Source organism: Haemaphysalis longicornis, unplaced genomic scaffold (genome assembly GCF_048455015.1).
Source record: "Haemaphysalis longicornis isolate Haplotype H1 unplaced genomic scaffold, Haemaphysalis longicornis Haplotype H1 scaffold_8, whole genome shotgun sequence".
NCBI lineage: Eukaryota > Metazoa > Arthropoda > Arachnida > Ixodida > Ixodidae > Haemaphysalis > Haemaphysalis longicornis.
Genome location: NW_027526445.1, coordinates 193,823,251 through 193,839,118, shown reverse-complemented (window position 1 = coordinate 193,839,118; position 15,868 = coordinate 193,823,251). Strand labels below are relative to the sequence as shown.

General features: G+C 53.1%; 1 protein-coding gene across 1 annotated transcript in view; it reads right to left on the bottom strand.

Annotated features, from left to right (window-relative positions):
• Positions 1 to 3,730: 3,730 nt before the first annotated feature.
• Positions 3,731 to 15,868, bottom strand: part of Past1 (putative achaete scute target 1) — a 40,780-nt gene continuing 28,642 nt past the window's right edge. The window contains exon 2 of the mRNA XM_077681659.1: positions 3,731 to 4,773. Within this exon, the coding sequence (XP_077537785.1) occupies positions 4,072 to 4,773 (702 nt within the window). The 3' untranslated portion in view covers positions 3,731 to 4,071. The remainder of the gene's footprint in view (positions 4,774 to 15,868) is intronic.

The following is a 15,868-nucleotide window of genomic DNA, read 5'->3' as shown; positions in this document are numbered from 1 at the left end:
AGCAACGCGGCCCTCGCGTCTCTGGGAGTGCACAACACGCTCGCGGAGATAAGCGAGGCGCAGAGAGTGGCGCAGCTGGAACGCCTGGAGTCGACCCGGACGGGCCGGAGACTGCTGCAACGCGTAGGACTGGGCTGCCCCTTCGAGGAGGAGGACGAGCTGATCCCGCTACGAGACGACATAGCCAACAGCGTGGTGGTGCCCCCGCTCCCGAAGAACGTCGCGCCGGGACGGAACTCGGAACGGAGAATGGCGCGGGCGTGCGCGCTCGCCAAGGAGTACAACGAGAGAGGCGATGCGGTGTTCGTGGACGCCTCCAAACATCGGGACCGAGACGACGCCTACGCGGTGGTGGCGGTGCGAGCCGCCACGGGAGAACTACTGAGCGCCGGCAGCGTGCGCGCCAAGTCCGCCAGACAGGCGGAGGAGGCGGCGATCGCGCTGGCCCTGCTCCACCCGGGGACGAAGACGGTGTTCAGCGACTCCAAGTCCGCGATAGCCAACTTCGCCAGGGGCACGGTGTGCAAGACGACGATGCGCGTCCTTTCCGGCATCGGAGAGGGAGCGCGCAAGAACACCAGCACGACCATCCGGTGGTTTCCGGCTCACATGGGCCGGGAGCTCCGCAACGGCCACCGAAACGTCAACGAGGTAGCCGACGCCGCGGCCCGTGATCTCGCCACGTGCCGAGCCGCGCCAGCGACGGACGCCGACGTCGACGAGGAATCGAGCGAAGAAGGAGAAGACTACGACGCGGAACCCCTGACCACGTACGGCGCGACGCTGCGCTGGTACAGGGAAGGGCCTACCCTCCGCCCCATCCGGGGCTCGCGAGGAGGGAGGCCGTGCTTCTGCGGCAACTACAGACTCGGACGGTGCTGACGCCGGCGCTCGCGCGCCACGTGTGCCCGGACCTGTATGAAGACTGTGTGTGCAGTGTTTGTGCGCGAGTGACCGCGGACCTGACCCACCTGATGTGGGGTTGTGAAAGACACGACGCGAGTGACGGGAGGCCGACCCTCCCTCCGGACGTTACGGACTCGATCGGCTCTTCGGAGCGCGAACACCAGCTAAGGGCTATCCAGCGGCTCGAGGCTGCACTGGGCAAGCAACGGCGAAAGGAGAACCCGCACTCCTCTCGGCCTCCTCCTGCGGGAGCGAGGGCTAGGGGAGACAGCGGCGGCACCCCAAGTAGCCCGCGTCGACCAGACGCAGGCCCCGGGGTCGGCCCGACGCCGCAGTGAGCGGCGAAGACTACGGGACGGTGAAGCTCTGCGAGGCCTGACCCGTCCCCGACTGCAGGAGATCCAATAAAGTCATTTCTCTGTCTCTCTCAACAAATCTCTCTTCCGTCGGCCTCCCTTTCGCACGCGCGCGCCGTTTTCGCCGTTCTCGCCACTTGGCGTTGGCAGGTACCCTGTCCTCATGACCACAGTGACGGATATCAGTCAAGCCCTCCACTGTGAGCGAAAGTTGTGCTGTTTGGTAAATCGCCTGTACCCACCGGCAATAAAACCACCACATCTTAGTTGCTGACGCGTTGCAGTCCGTCTACCGTGTGTGAACCTTTGGATACCGCCAACTGGCTAGAACGGTCTGGCAGTTCCCGTTCCGTAGGATAGACCACAAAGCCTGCAACTAACTATAAAAGGCCCATAAAGTACTATCTGCAACTTACTATAAGTGGCCCATAAAGTACTATATGTAAGCTGAGGTACGGACTGTCAGATCATTTCCTGCACGGTGTTAATTTTGCAGTAGCCAAAGCTTTTTTTTTCAGCCTTGCGCCAGGATACGCAGGAGGTCCCGCCTGCGGTTTCCAACCTTGGGACCTCCGACCTCTTGTATACCGGTTAAAGTTGATGCTTAGGCGAGTTGGTGTTCCATAATTTTGAATTCACAGCGCAAACAAGAAACGAGGACGATAGGGAGAGCACGACACACAGGCGCTGACTAACAACTCAAGTTTATTGCTGTGACGTCTGGCAAAAAATTATATATACAGCAGAAATCAAGGCAACAAAGAAATCGACACATAACGTGAAAATAAAATATCACGATTCCGCCACAACATCACTACCACCATGTTCTTACAAACCGTATAGATAGTTGATTTTTTTTTATGATAGCGCGACAGAAGAGATGCTTACACACTTTTCTTCTATTTTCGCTATTTTATGAGCCTCAATAATATCCCTCGTCAGCTTATGTTTGTTTTTACACAATATTGCAGTACTACTGAAGATAGGCTCGCACCCAGGACAGTCCCTACAATGTACTCCTAGATGACCACTTTTGCTTTTCCACGTTGTAACTGTGCTCCTTTAGCCTATCAATAACACATCTCCCCGTTTGCCCGATATATTCTCTGCCACACAATAAAGGTATGCTGTAAACTACGTTTGTGGCACATGGGATGAACTGTCGTTGGTGCTTCTTCCTACAAACCTCAGAACTTAGGGTATCGCTGTTCACGTGATAGTCTGGAAAGTTTATCTGGAGCTGAAAAAACAACAATTATATCGGCACGCTTGGCAATCCTTTAGATTATGCGACACCATAATCTAAAATTTTAGATTAAGCGACACCATAGTCAGCACCTGTGTGTCGTGCTCTCCCTATCGTCCTCGTTTCTTGTTTGCGCTGTGAATTCAAGACTCTTGTGTACCCCTACGCTGTACAACATTCCCAGTGCACTTTCAGAAATAAACTGAAACATACCATGTTAGACTTCATTGTTGCATTAGACTGACCGAAGGGCTTGCATATTCATGCACTGTCAAAGTAAGGGAATGTGAAATCACGTGAATGTGTTTGCCGCCCGCACTGCAAACACGAAATAGCACTAAGCCTAATACCCCAATAGCGACCCCCTCGCTCCGCCCCACGTGCGAATCGATGTGTGAGTGTTGACGCGACGACCATGCTTCGACAGCGCACACCGCGACTCACCATCGGACTTCCCCGCGGAAGGTCCGCAAATGTCCTGCCGCGCAGGTGGCCTCGAGATTGCCGTGCGGCCCAAGCGCCCTCATGCTCATGCGCGGGCTCGACGCGGCTGTTATTCGCGGTGCCCGACTCTAACTCGGTGAGAGTACTTTAGCCCGTGTGTGCTTGGACCCTGCTTGAAAAGGCACGTTTTGACCATTGCAGAGGCTCGCGTCTTGACGACCCAGCAGTGCGCTGTGGACAGAGCTGGGGGACGCTACTTTGCTTGCTTGAGGTGTCATGTTTTGGCACGCCAGTGTGCTGCCGTACTACCGTTTCTCTTTGCTCGACATGTATTGAACAGTCAAGTTTGGTCTTTGGCGTCAGAACGGAGGCGAATCTCCCGCAATCTCAATACCGTTAATCCCAATGCCGTTAATACAGTTAATCCCAATGAATGATGCGACAGGCCGAATGACGAGATGGTGCCCTTTGCAACGAGGAGTGATCCAAGAACGCTTGCCCTCTGGTTGGTTACTTTGAGCGACCGTCAAATCTCTGTGCGTGCGCGCGACACCTGCCGACGACTGTCACCACCTGAGCGCGCCGGAGTCGAAACCACCGGCTGCTCCGCCTTGCACTTCGATCGCTTTTTCCAGCACCCTACGATTAAACCTATTCGCACCAGTCACATTTCACTGAGGCCTGCTGCGTCAGGCCTTACGCGACGAACACCTCACGTGGAAGACGATTCGGCCATTTTCGATGCACATGAAAAGTTGGAGGCAAAGAAAGAGGCAGCTCGACGAACACTTTTTTATTAAAAGTGTGTGCCCAAACGAACAAAAGACACCGGTACACAACCCGTTTCGTTCTCTCCCAAAGGCAAAGCACACTCTCTCCCCTCCGAAGGCTTGCTGGCGCCGGCGCGGGAAACGCGTGTCTGACACGCAGGTCCCCTCTGCTCCAGACGTGCTCGAAAGCAGCGACATAAGGCTGTGCACGCGGCGACTTCAGAAGCGCGCGCGCTTTTTCACTGCGGGGAGGCTGGAAAAAAGCGGCGAGAGTTACGACGAAAGCTGCAGGCCTGCATCGCGCATCATTTATACACAGTCAACTCGGGCCCCCTTCGTTGGTCCCCTACTAGGCGGCGGCGAACGGCCGCTTGGACGGCGGCACCAGGTGCTCGGGCAGCTCGGCCGGCAGGTCGTGTCCGGCCACCTTGACGCTGATGAGGTGCATGGCGAGCGCGAACTCGTCGGCGTCCAGCATGCCGTCCTTGTCCAGGTCCGAGAGCTTCCACACCTTGCCGAGCACCGAGTTTGGCAGCTTGCTCTTGACCATCTCGGCCTTGGCCGCGGCGCCCGAGATCTTGCCGTCGACGGGCCCCAGCGCGCTGAAGAGCTCGTCGTACTTGAAGCGCTCGCGGGCCACGATCCAGTCGGGCTCGAGCGAGCCGGCGTCGACGCCCTCGCCGCGGCCGAAGCCGAAGGGGCTCTGCTCGAGGCCGTCGAAGGCGCCGCCCTTGACCCGCTGCTCGTCGTCGCGCTGCTCGGTCTGCTCGTGCGGGATCATGGCCATGAGCTGCGCGATGTCCTCGGCCAGCATGCGGTCCACGGTCTCCAGCAGGCGCGGCTTGAGCGCGTGGAACTTGGTGAAGTCGTGCTGCGCCAGCTTCTCCTGCATCTCGCGCAGGTCCGGGAAGTCGCCGGGCGAGATCTGCTGCTCGCGCTGGATCTCGGCGTACAGGTTGCCCAGGCCCTTGATGAGCTCCTTCTTCTTGCTGTCCTTGCCGAACATCGAGGGCATCTCCTTGCGCAGCGAGCTGATCACGTGCGCGTGCACCTGCGACAACAGTGGACAACGCCGGTTAATGGCAAAGGGCGCATGCGCAGAACCCACTTTGGTGCTCATTCATCAGCTACGTGAACGACGAACTAAGCTGTGTCTCAGATGTACAAATGACCCAGCCTGGCTTCGGCATCGCGTTTTTGCCCCGCGGAAAGTTCCTACTGCTTATCTGGTTGGCCCTTGTAAGGTTAAAGAGCGTATACCGCTTGATACCATCCATGGACAGCACGCTCACCATGCACGAGTGCTCAATTTCGAACACGACACCGATGGCCATAAACTCCCAAAATCGCCAACTTGGCACCGCTACCGTGCGTGCGAAGGAAGGAAGGATAAACTTGGAAGCGAAAAAAAAAGGGAATGCAGCGCCATACAACACCCCGGCCTATCAAGGCTCGGAGCATCGCCGCCAACCGGCAATTCCTTCGCCGTTACTTTTAGCGGGCAAAAATGCGCAAAAACTTCCCGAAGCTTGCTCTATTTCAGCGGAGCTCGCAAGATTTATTCTCTGACATTTTTTTTTTAAAATACGCATCCCTTCGGCGTCAGCCGGGCCGTGCTTTGTGGTGAAACCAAGACGCACATGTCTTGCGAAAAAGGCAGCCTTAATAATTTTCATGACTTTAAGTTTTCCAATATTCTAGAAGAAAAATAACACTAATGCTTGGAAGTGTCGCAGTGCGCCGCCGATGGAACTGAAAAACAACGGCTGTTCGTGCAGTAGTTGGCAAAGCCAACAGAAGACAGTGCGCCTCGTTGTGAAAACAGGAGTGCGCGTGAGGATTCCAGCAAAACCACCGCTCATTGGTGGCGCGTAATTCTACAATACTCCAAACGAATGTCCCTTTGCGAGCTCCATAATCACCTTCTGCTTATTTTTCGGGTAGAAAATTTTGCCAAAGGGCACAGAGACTCCCAAGAAAGTTCTTTTGTTTCGCTGCGCCTGGGTTCATATAGTGTTATCCCTGCTACCAGATGCCAGGTAGGCTACCAGGGAGGTTGCAGGGGCTTAAAGGGACACCGAAACGAGTGGCAAACATTGTCTAATAATTCTTACAGAATAAAGCCATGGAATGCGTCGGCTATGTTCCAAGTTTTTCCCGTCGATTTATGTCATTTTTTTAAACAAGAAAAGAGCATTTCTTCCGCGTAATGTCCTACGTAAGCTATGACGACACACTTAGTAAGTCCGCATGGGTAAATTTATCAGATTGCTTGCATGTGTGACCTGTCGAACTTGCGCATAATTACCAAATAAAAAGTCCACATTACTCATGAAACGTGTGAAAATCGAAACTTGGAACGCTGTGAGTGCATGAAAACTACTGTGACGTCACTGCATAGTCGCTGCAAGTCCGCGAACGGCAAGTGGCGTTTTCTCTCGTCGGTTACAGCCATAACCCGGTAAAGAGACTAAAAAAAAATTGCACAACGCATTCCCAAATAAGATTTCGACAAGCCCACTCCAGCGTCCCTTTTGCTTGCAGGCGAGTGGTCAGGCCCACGGCCAAGCCCTGCCCTATACCTTTCCCGCCTGCTACATTTACTTCCGTCTTCGAAGACTGTAGCCGTGCTCGGGCTACTTAAACTCGAAAATTTCGGCCTATCTGTGTGTGTGGCACTTGATTCGTGTATTATAGGAGAGGCAGATTCCTAAGTGCTATAAACTTGCACTACCGCCATGGCCTGTAAACGCCCTGTTATTCGGCGCGAAGGAAACATGTACGCACGTTACCGAGAGTACCAGTGTCCTTTTAACCAACAGTATACACATTGCATATTGGTTTTTACGATAGCAAGTGAAAGAAAAAAATGGCTCAGCTTGCATTCGTGGTGCAAGGCTGGAGAAACCGCAGAGCCCCCTCTCCCTTCGTCGAAGACCCGGCTGTTGCACCTCGCACGGATTTCACAACTTGCCGCTGAAAGTTCTACATGACTCGCAGCTCCGGATATTTTCCTCCGCTGGCTTTCCCATCTCTCCCCAAGTGGACCGCATTAGCACGCGCTAGAACCGGCCTCGCGAACTCGGCGTCTGTGCTCCCCACTTCAGGCGCGGACGCACGTGAGCTGGCGAGTAGAAGAGCACGCGAGCGACCACGCCACGAACGCTGGGCAGAGTGTTCTCGAAGTGGCCCACGCCGGGGCGCACGTGCGCTCGGTATTTTTTCTCGGCATTTTGCTCACGAGGCGCCAGCCTGGGCGACGCCGAACGTTCCTCAGGCGGCGCACACTCACGTGCGCTCGGGTCTTTTGTTCTTGATACGCTTTCTTCTGGTAACGCGAAACTAAAAGCATAAACAGCTCTGCTGTTGGAAAAAAATACAGCGCGCCAGAAACGGTGTCGTCCAAGAGGGGCGAGATAAAACAATTTAAACCATGCCGTTCCGAGCTTTTTCAAGCCCCACAAGATACAAAACGTCCCGACATAAAGTTCCCGAGCAGGGCGAACGCGGCGAAATTGAATTGGGCAAAAATCCATTGCATCCATGCAGGGAGGAGAAGAGGGCACCCTTCGAGGCACGCAGCCCTTGTTTAACAAAAAAAATTCCCCCGCATTTCCCCGAGGGGGAGAATGTGAAAGTGCGAATGCACGGTTGTCGGCCCGCTTGCGGCGCTTGCGCTCGGCCCCCGCAGCCCACCGCCTCGCCGCCTTCTCTTCCACCTCTTCCATCGGGTTTGTAGTATCACGTATACACCACGCAGTTATCAAGCCGCTATAACGCCGCTGAGTCGCCAACGCACGCCGCTGACGACGTAGTATGAATGCGTTAAAGATATAAGACGCGTTACTGACACCGATATCAGCGTCGCGTCCGTGGCTTATTCGGTAGAGCGTCGCGCTGCGGCCGCAAAGTCCTCGGATCGAAACCTGGCGCCGGATGCTGTTTCTTTTTTAAATATAGAGGAGCACTGCGGACGCCGCCGCCGCCGCCGGCGGTGGATGGTTTGGGGTCGCTTATAAAGTGCATTCGCACTTAAAAAAAGTGTAGGGGCCCGGCGTGTCGTCGCAGCTCGTGCAGTGACGCGGCGCCCCGCACCTAAAGAGACGCTGGATCGAACCTGGGTCTCTCGCGTTCGAAGCCGACGCCAATTCCGTTGGGCCACACTGGAGGCACGCGTCATTAAGTGCGCCATTGCCACGGACGCTGCCGCCGTTGCTGGGCCGCAAATAAGTACACGATATAGAAAAAGGAAGCATGGATTAACGCATTAACTATACCCAGTGCTTCTTCACGGGCATTTTCAGGGGCTCTCGACTACTTTCGGAATCAACGCCATGGCTGACACTCGAAGTGGTCAGGAGAGCGCGCCACAGCCCGTTCGGTGAATCACTGCTCCGCATTTGACAGCTTTCCCGTTGAGCGGAATTGCTTTTATATTTTCAGCTTTTTTTGATGCACTGTGACAACACGGCACAATAAAAGGGAATGCTCGTGAAATGTATTTTTTGAGCCACTTGTGCTGCAATTCCAACTTCGGCATTTTAGAGGGGGAGGGAGAAATGTTCAGAGCACAAAAAGGAGAGAACACATGCATGCGCTGGAGTAAATAAATCAATACGAGCCAACACCGAAGGCCTACGGTCATTACTCATTTCCATACCACGTAAACAAGGTAAGTGAAGGCTGGTGAATTTGAGTGTTAGCAAGGTGTAATTAACGCCTATGTATAGTGGCATACCCGGATGAAAAGGGTATTATGTCTGAAATGCCTAGTTTACAGTGCTCGTTTGTGATTTCAGGCACAAATCTTAGCCTAGATGAACGGTTTTCCTGGGTTGTGCTGCTGCTTAAAACGGAAGGAACACAGCTACACCCAAAGCTGTTAGTATACAAGTCGCACACCTCTTTTTAAACGCTACGTTCCGGTTAATATCGGTCCGTGTGAAGGGGTTCCAAACTATGACTGCATAATTTGATGATGGGGTCACAAGTGCTTCATATGCGGCCATGCGTACGCCACAGGAGTAGACAAGCTTTTCGTAAAAAAAAAAATCAGAACATCCCCCTCGCGAGGGGCACGATCAAATGCAGAGCATTTCCGCGGGGGGCGTGCCTGCAAGTCTTATGGATTACGTATTGGTTGTTGTTGTTGTAATTGTTGTCTTCCAGCGTAGACATTGTCGATGAAGTCGATGGTGAAACGTGAAACGTGCCGTGAACCCCCTGCCGCGGCTATTACGCAACGTGGAGAGGCTACGACGCAACGTGGCGCGGCTATGACGCAACACAATTCAACACAATCAACTTTAATCCAACCCAATCCAAGCCAAGCCAATCCAAGCCAATCGAATCCAATCCAATGCCCTTCGCGAGAGAGTGTTATAGCGCCGAAATCGCGCCACCACATGAACGCGAACCGAACGCGGCGAGAGAGGGTGTTGCGAGCGGAGAGAAGGCGAGGAGGACGCGGGGGAGAGGGCGCACCTGTGGCCGACGGTTGAATGAGTCAAGGATATAAGGCGCGTGCGTAACCTTCCATTCTGTGTCGGCTCCGTGGAGCAGTCGGTAAAGTGCCGTGTACCTTGCGTTCCGCCCGCAGAGTCGTGGGATCGAAACCTGGCGCCGGAAGGCATTATTTCTTTATATAGTGTAGGGTGCGGACTACGTAGTGATGCGGACTACGGACGCCAACGCGGGTGACATCGTGAGTTAATCGTGCATGATCAATGTGCTCAAGCCAAAATAATCGACGGCCCAGAAGCCCAGGTATTTGTAATTACTAACTTCATGAGGAACATTGTTGCTAGAAGAGTAACTAACCTCTAATTACCATTTTTTGCCAGCAGCTCCCGTGAACACCGTTGTTTCTTTCCCATTCGCCGCCCATGTAACCCCCAATGAACAATTTCTGAGCCCATCATTTATAAGCATTTAATCAGCTGTACTAACCACTTCCGTGTAAATCACGCAACCATCGGCGTACAATCGCATTTTGACGGGAACGTTGCCTCCGCAAAGATGGCGAATGTCGCAAATGAAATACCCAGTGGTGAGCACTGGCAGCCATGCTGTCCCTAAGGGTGAGAACTGAAGCCTTACAAGCGCGATTTTCTACTAATTTCGTTTTCAATTCTAGACATTCGAGCTTCGCATGACAACCCGTCCAGCCGCTCTCGGGCTGCAGGTCCCCCCTCGCTTCACTAATTCAGGAGGGAGGAAAATATCCCCCCCCCCCAGCGTTTCAACAGCGGCAATGTTCCAGTGCTTGCCTTGACGACAGTCTCCGCTGGTATCGTGTCACGCCGACAGCGGGGAACAGGTATCTGCACACCGCAGAAACCGGTTCCCCGTATAGCAAAAATCCATAAATTATAAAACAAAGGTCCTCGAGCTTTTATATGTTCATAAAGGACGCCCTATATTGTACCTGGAAAGAAGTACTCCCAGTAATGCATTTGTTTTCAGAGGTGAAGCCGACTTCAAGGAATTCGGTGGAAGCAATTGGTCTTTGGGTGCCCTGGTTTCCACACATCAGAGTGCCTCAGCATAACGGGGTTCCGGGGCGACACTTCGGCCGGCGTTTCACGAGAACAATTACGCGTGCACTGATTAGTGTGCGTGGGTGCGTGCACGCGCAGCTGGGGGCTTCTTGCCCTGTGCGAGCTCACCGCTGTCCTTCGTGGTCGAGCGGTTTGAAGCAGTGTGTTACGGAGACTGTACGAATGCCTACAACGCGGGAAGGAGTACTCACAAGTTTCATCCAGCGCTACACTAGCCAGCAGGTCGTTTGCTCAATCGCGAATTACAAACAAGCGTGCTTTGTCTCGTGACGTCGTCGGCTCGTCATAGCCTTCTTCGCGGAGTGGAAGGGCACTCATTTCATTTCTTCTCGTAAACAACCAAAAAATGGGTCCTCGCGAGTATCGAGACTTTTGAATAGTCATACACGCTTCATTTTTTTTTACTTGACTCGCTTTTCGTGCATGCCGTGCTTGTGATTATTTTATTTCATGTCTGACACCCCCCTACAACAATGCCTCTTGCCGAATATAGGTATGTTAATAAATAAATAAATAGATAAATAAATAAATAAATAAATAAATAAAGATAATGTCAATAAAATCTCCCGGGCGTTTTAGATGCCCCCGCAGTGACAGGTCCGTAATGAAAGGAAGAAAGCCCAAGTTGCGGTACCTGGACCTCCTCAGAGACTTTCACGACTGCTGGCTTTTTTTCTTTCCAGGTTCATTCAAAGAGGCCCTCAGTCCGAGGTACGACAGCTAACGTCCGTAGCGATGCCCCCGTTCTGGCAGCCTCGGTGCCACAGGCAGCGTACCAGGATTTCCGGCCAGCTGGCTGCTGTTGACAAGTAGTAGATACTCGAGCCGCGGCCGCAGGGAGCAAAAATAGTGCCCCCTTCAAATAGTGCCCCCTTCAATCAGAGCAGCCCTGGAAACGTGCCCCTTAAGCGTACAAAGTGGCAGTGGTGAAGCATCGGGCACGTCCGAACATCATGCTATTCCTGACTTTCTGTCCAAAAATATCCAAATCCTCATTGCTGGATTTCCTTTTAGCGCTCATTCAACGAGACTCTCAGTTCCAATATGACTGACGTGGCAAATGCTGTGGTATATCGCTAAGCACAATGTGAGGCTAGTCAGCACAAAAAAAAAAAAAGGAACACATCGTGTCCACCGGAACTAGACGCGTTACGCGTAAATGTACCAGGGGCCTCCCAGTTCGAGAGGACAGTGCGGGCGCTGACGGCCCCGTTCCCGAGGGGCATACAATGGGTTACGCCGTGGAGCGCCGGCAGCGGGACAAAGTGGCAGAGAATGGGACGGGACACTTCCCTGTTTCACGCTCCACTTGATGCAGAACAACGCACCAAGCAGAAATGGGCCTTTCGAAGGAAGCTTCGGACCTTGCACCGTCCGAACCCAATGTCGTCAACCAAACCTCCTCACCTCGTCCGTCCATCGAGTTAAGTTATTGGTGTTCTATATACACCGAGGATGCCCGATCAGTCGAATAACATGCAAGCATACAGACGCTGCTTGCTCCCTGAAGACGAACTCTGATGTGCAGCCGTTTTCTCGGCCTGTTCGATTCCGCGCTCACGGGTGAGACGTAACATGTACACACGCGCGCACGCACACATTGCGAGGGGGACGTGCTTCCCGCACGTGGCAACGAAACTCTCCGTCCGGCTTTTGTCGCGAACACTGCAGAAGACGGAAAGCGCGCCTCGGTGGCAGGGCAAAACAGCGACACTGTGGCGCAGGCAGCCCTCAAAAGTGTCAGCAAGAACGAGACGGTGGGTGCCAGCCAATGCAAACAGCGGCAACTTACGGGCAGTGAGCGGGCGCTGGATATATTCAGCGAAACTAGGCACGCTAAGGTAGCAGATCGACCAAGATCAGCCGTCTAAGACAGGGCCCAAGATAACCTGCGCATCGACGACTGCCCGCATGTTCGCACCGGCAGCAGAAGACGCAGTGTGCAAGAAGAGGGCGTGCCGCAAGGATGCAGCCTGGCCCCGTGCACGCCTCTCGGGCGGACGTTCGTCTACTACCCGCGCAGGCACGGCGTTGCCGCGATACAGCTAGGCGACCTGCTGCCAGCGGTAAGAGCGCGAGGCCGCGGCAAAGCGATGGATGGCACAAACCACTGTCCCCGCACAAGACACCGACGCGTCGGACGCGCGAAGTCGGGTGCACAGACTTCGCGCAGAGCTCCATTGCACGCAGGTACACGTGGATTCGAGCGCAGCAGCTGCCGCTAGCGAGATGCAGCACGGCCCGCACGTACACCGCAGTAACTATGCAGGCTGCCTGCCGCTGCCGCCCGACATCTGGCCACACACCGGAGAGTGCACGATGCCGCCGGAGTCGGCATTCGGACGCGGCAAATGATGGCCGCGGAGCTGCCTCGATTACATTTCCCGTTCTGCGCTTTGCCACGAAGGGTGACGTGAAATAATGTCGACGGGCCATCTGCGCGCTTGTCTGCAAACCGCGGTCGTACGGAGCCGCAGCCCCTCACAGACTTGCCAGTGGGATCGCTGCAGCACGACACTCGTTCGGCGGACTGCCGCGAATATTTTGAGCAGGACGGGGCGGACGTCGCCCAATTTCACAGTGGCCAAAGAGACGCGTCACCTCTGCACAAATAGATCGACGCAAAGCGGAACTCGAGAAGCTGCAGAACCAAAAATGCTCTGTCATCAACAAGATCCCCGCGGAAGGGCCGAACCCCATTCTCAAGCGGATGACTGAAGGGGCAGGGGGACCTTGTTCGCTTTACCGGGACTCCCGTTCCAAGGGCGGGTGCACGTCTCGCTGGGGGTCATTTCTGTGAAGGAAACATGCTCTCTCTCGGTCTCTCGAAATCTCAAATTCCCTCCCTCTAAAAAAGAAAAAAAAAAAACGCAAGAGAAATTGCCGGTTAGAAGAGAAGCCGAACGAGTCAGTGGCGGAGATAGCACCAGAATGCTTCCTCCGTCGAAATTCACGCAGCTGCAGCCAAACGTGTGCCAAGTTCGAGCGGCGGTAAACAGCAACGTTAAACACGTTCCTTGACAGCAGCGAACACTCTAATGAAGCCGCCCACTATTCCCACGGCTGTGGCAAGCGACGCGAGCGCAGCTCTCTAAAGTCGCGCTGCTGCGGAGTAGGTCGAAGCTCAAACCTCGTGCTTGCAAATCACAAGGCCAGGAGGACGAGCTGCAGGCGTTTCCCTGCCAGAATGTTAACAGTTCTGCACTGGGCGCCATTCTGCAGGCGGCCGTCGCTCGCGCCTTTGCGGCATCGCACTGAGTCTTAGGGCTAGGGGCCTGCACGAAATAAGCTACGCAAGGTAGGACTGGCGTCGGAAGCGGCGAAAAGAACAACGCATAGCGAAAACCAACAACCTCGCAATAAAAAAAAAAAAACAACGACAAACGAACAAACAAAAACTGCGACGACGCTGCACGCCACAAGATAGCTGTAAACTGCCCTAATGCTGCGGCTTCAAATTTGTAGAACTTTTGGCGGCGAATTCCTACACAGATTCGCCTCATTTAAAGCCGCAGAATATATATGTAGCTAACATGGCGAGAAACGGCCGACACAAGCGAACGCAACTGACGAGTCAAAGATGCCAGCGTGAGAGCGCACGTTGAAGACGCGCGCTTTTTTGTTCGTTTCCCTATAGTTTTCGCTGTGAGTTGTTTATACAGGCGAACAGCTCCGAAACTGTTACACGTTTTAAGCGCACGCGAATGCCCTTAGGCGTTTTTCGTTTCAACAAAAATACCTACGAGTGTGTATACGTTCGCTTCCGGGTGAGTGCGGGCGCGCGTGCAGCGTTGGCGTGCTGGAGAGATGCTGTATCGCACGCGTGCACGGAGCTGTATTCTTGGCCCCGCTAGCGGAGAGTGAACAAGAAAATCACTCCTGCAACACACGAGCGAGCACGAGGGCTGGCGGTGGAGTTCCCGCGGGTACACGCAGGCTGCCGAATGTACGCAGCGTGGCTCGTGTTTATTGCTCGGGCGTTCGCGCTCAGTGCAAGAGAGGGGGGCGACAGAGGCGAGACGCCCTTCTTTCACGTTACGCTCCTCACCGCTCGCAGCCGAAATCGACAGAGAGCTGTCGCGCTCAAAAAGCAGTCCACAAAAACCAACAGGCTACTTAGCATACCAAACGGTATTAGCTTTGGTACGTGTTATAGCGTTAGCACGATAGCGTTATAAATGGCGCCTGAGAGTCGATGAAGAAGAGCTAGGCAAAAATAAAAACACGCACGTGATGTTCAACTTGCCCGAGCTATACAACAGGGGTTTACGAAGTACGCCCTGGTGGAGCGCTACGAAATAATTTAAGCCTCGTGTACACAGGTGCTTTCGGTATTGGGAATAGAACCAGGGGTGCAACCCTCAGCAGCGAAACGCCGTAGCCGCTGCGGCAGGTGAAGCTAAGCAACTGACTGCCCAAAATGAAGAGAAAACACGAAAGCAGCGACAGTGCGCGGCACGACATTGACGATGCCCAGCTGCGTCTCCCGTGCACACTCCCCCACATGTGCCAAGTCGCTGGAATTGCTGCCTTCAATGCTGCGCGTATTCGGCTTTGTTTATTTATTAGTTTTGGTCTTCGAGCCCCACACGTCTCCAGGACACTTCCGATCTAGAATAGGGTATACCTAAGGACCCCAATTTCCGGGTAAGAAAAAACAAAAAAAGACATCGCCCGATATACCCCAAAACGTCATAATATATATATATATATATATATATATATATATATATATATATATATATATATATATATATATATATATATATATATATATATATATATAGCAGACCCGGAAAAACGGCGGATTTTTTCTCGACTTATATTTTCGCTTATTTATCAATGTATTAAAGAAACGTGACAAACGCACGTCATGCGGCCCTAATTAATATTTCGAAAAAAGCCGAATAGCACTGGCAATGACGACTGCAACCTTGATATATTATATATATATATATATATATATATATATATATATATATAAAGGCTACATCCGATTTTTTCCCCGATAATTTGCCGAAATGAAGCTGTAGCTAGCCCAAAAGAAAATTGTTACGCGAAGAAAAAAACGCGCGCGAGGCTTACAACGTAGCAGCAATCCGTCGTCAATACCGAACATGTCGATGTCATTCTATCGTCAGAAAATTGCGCTTACGTTAGTACGACATGGAAACTTCGTTTTTAAACGAATTTCACCACTACATGCTCGAGGAGAAGAGCCAAAGCATAAACACAGGCCTCAACGGCGTCACTCTCCACTGTCAATTGAAACGGCGTTCGCACAGTACGAGCACGAGAAGGTCACGCGCTTGCTGCAGAGATTGCGCGAATGAAAAAGAAAAAAAGAAAAGAAAACGACCTCCGTGTTGCTACAATTTTAGTGAACATAAACTTGGCAAAGCTGTCTGCGCGCAAAACAACATCGCACGGTATTTACTTCCTCGTAAAAACGAAACCTGAATGCGTGATATATGCTGCCGAAATTGTTGCCATTTTTTTTCTTCGACCTTATAACTACTGAAAACCGAATAAGGAGCGTCCAGTTCCACAGCGCAAAAGGCAGGGCTGAGCGCCATCTTCGACATA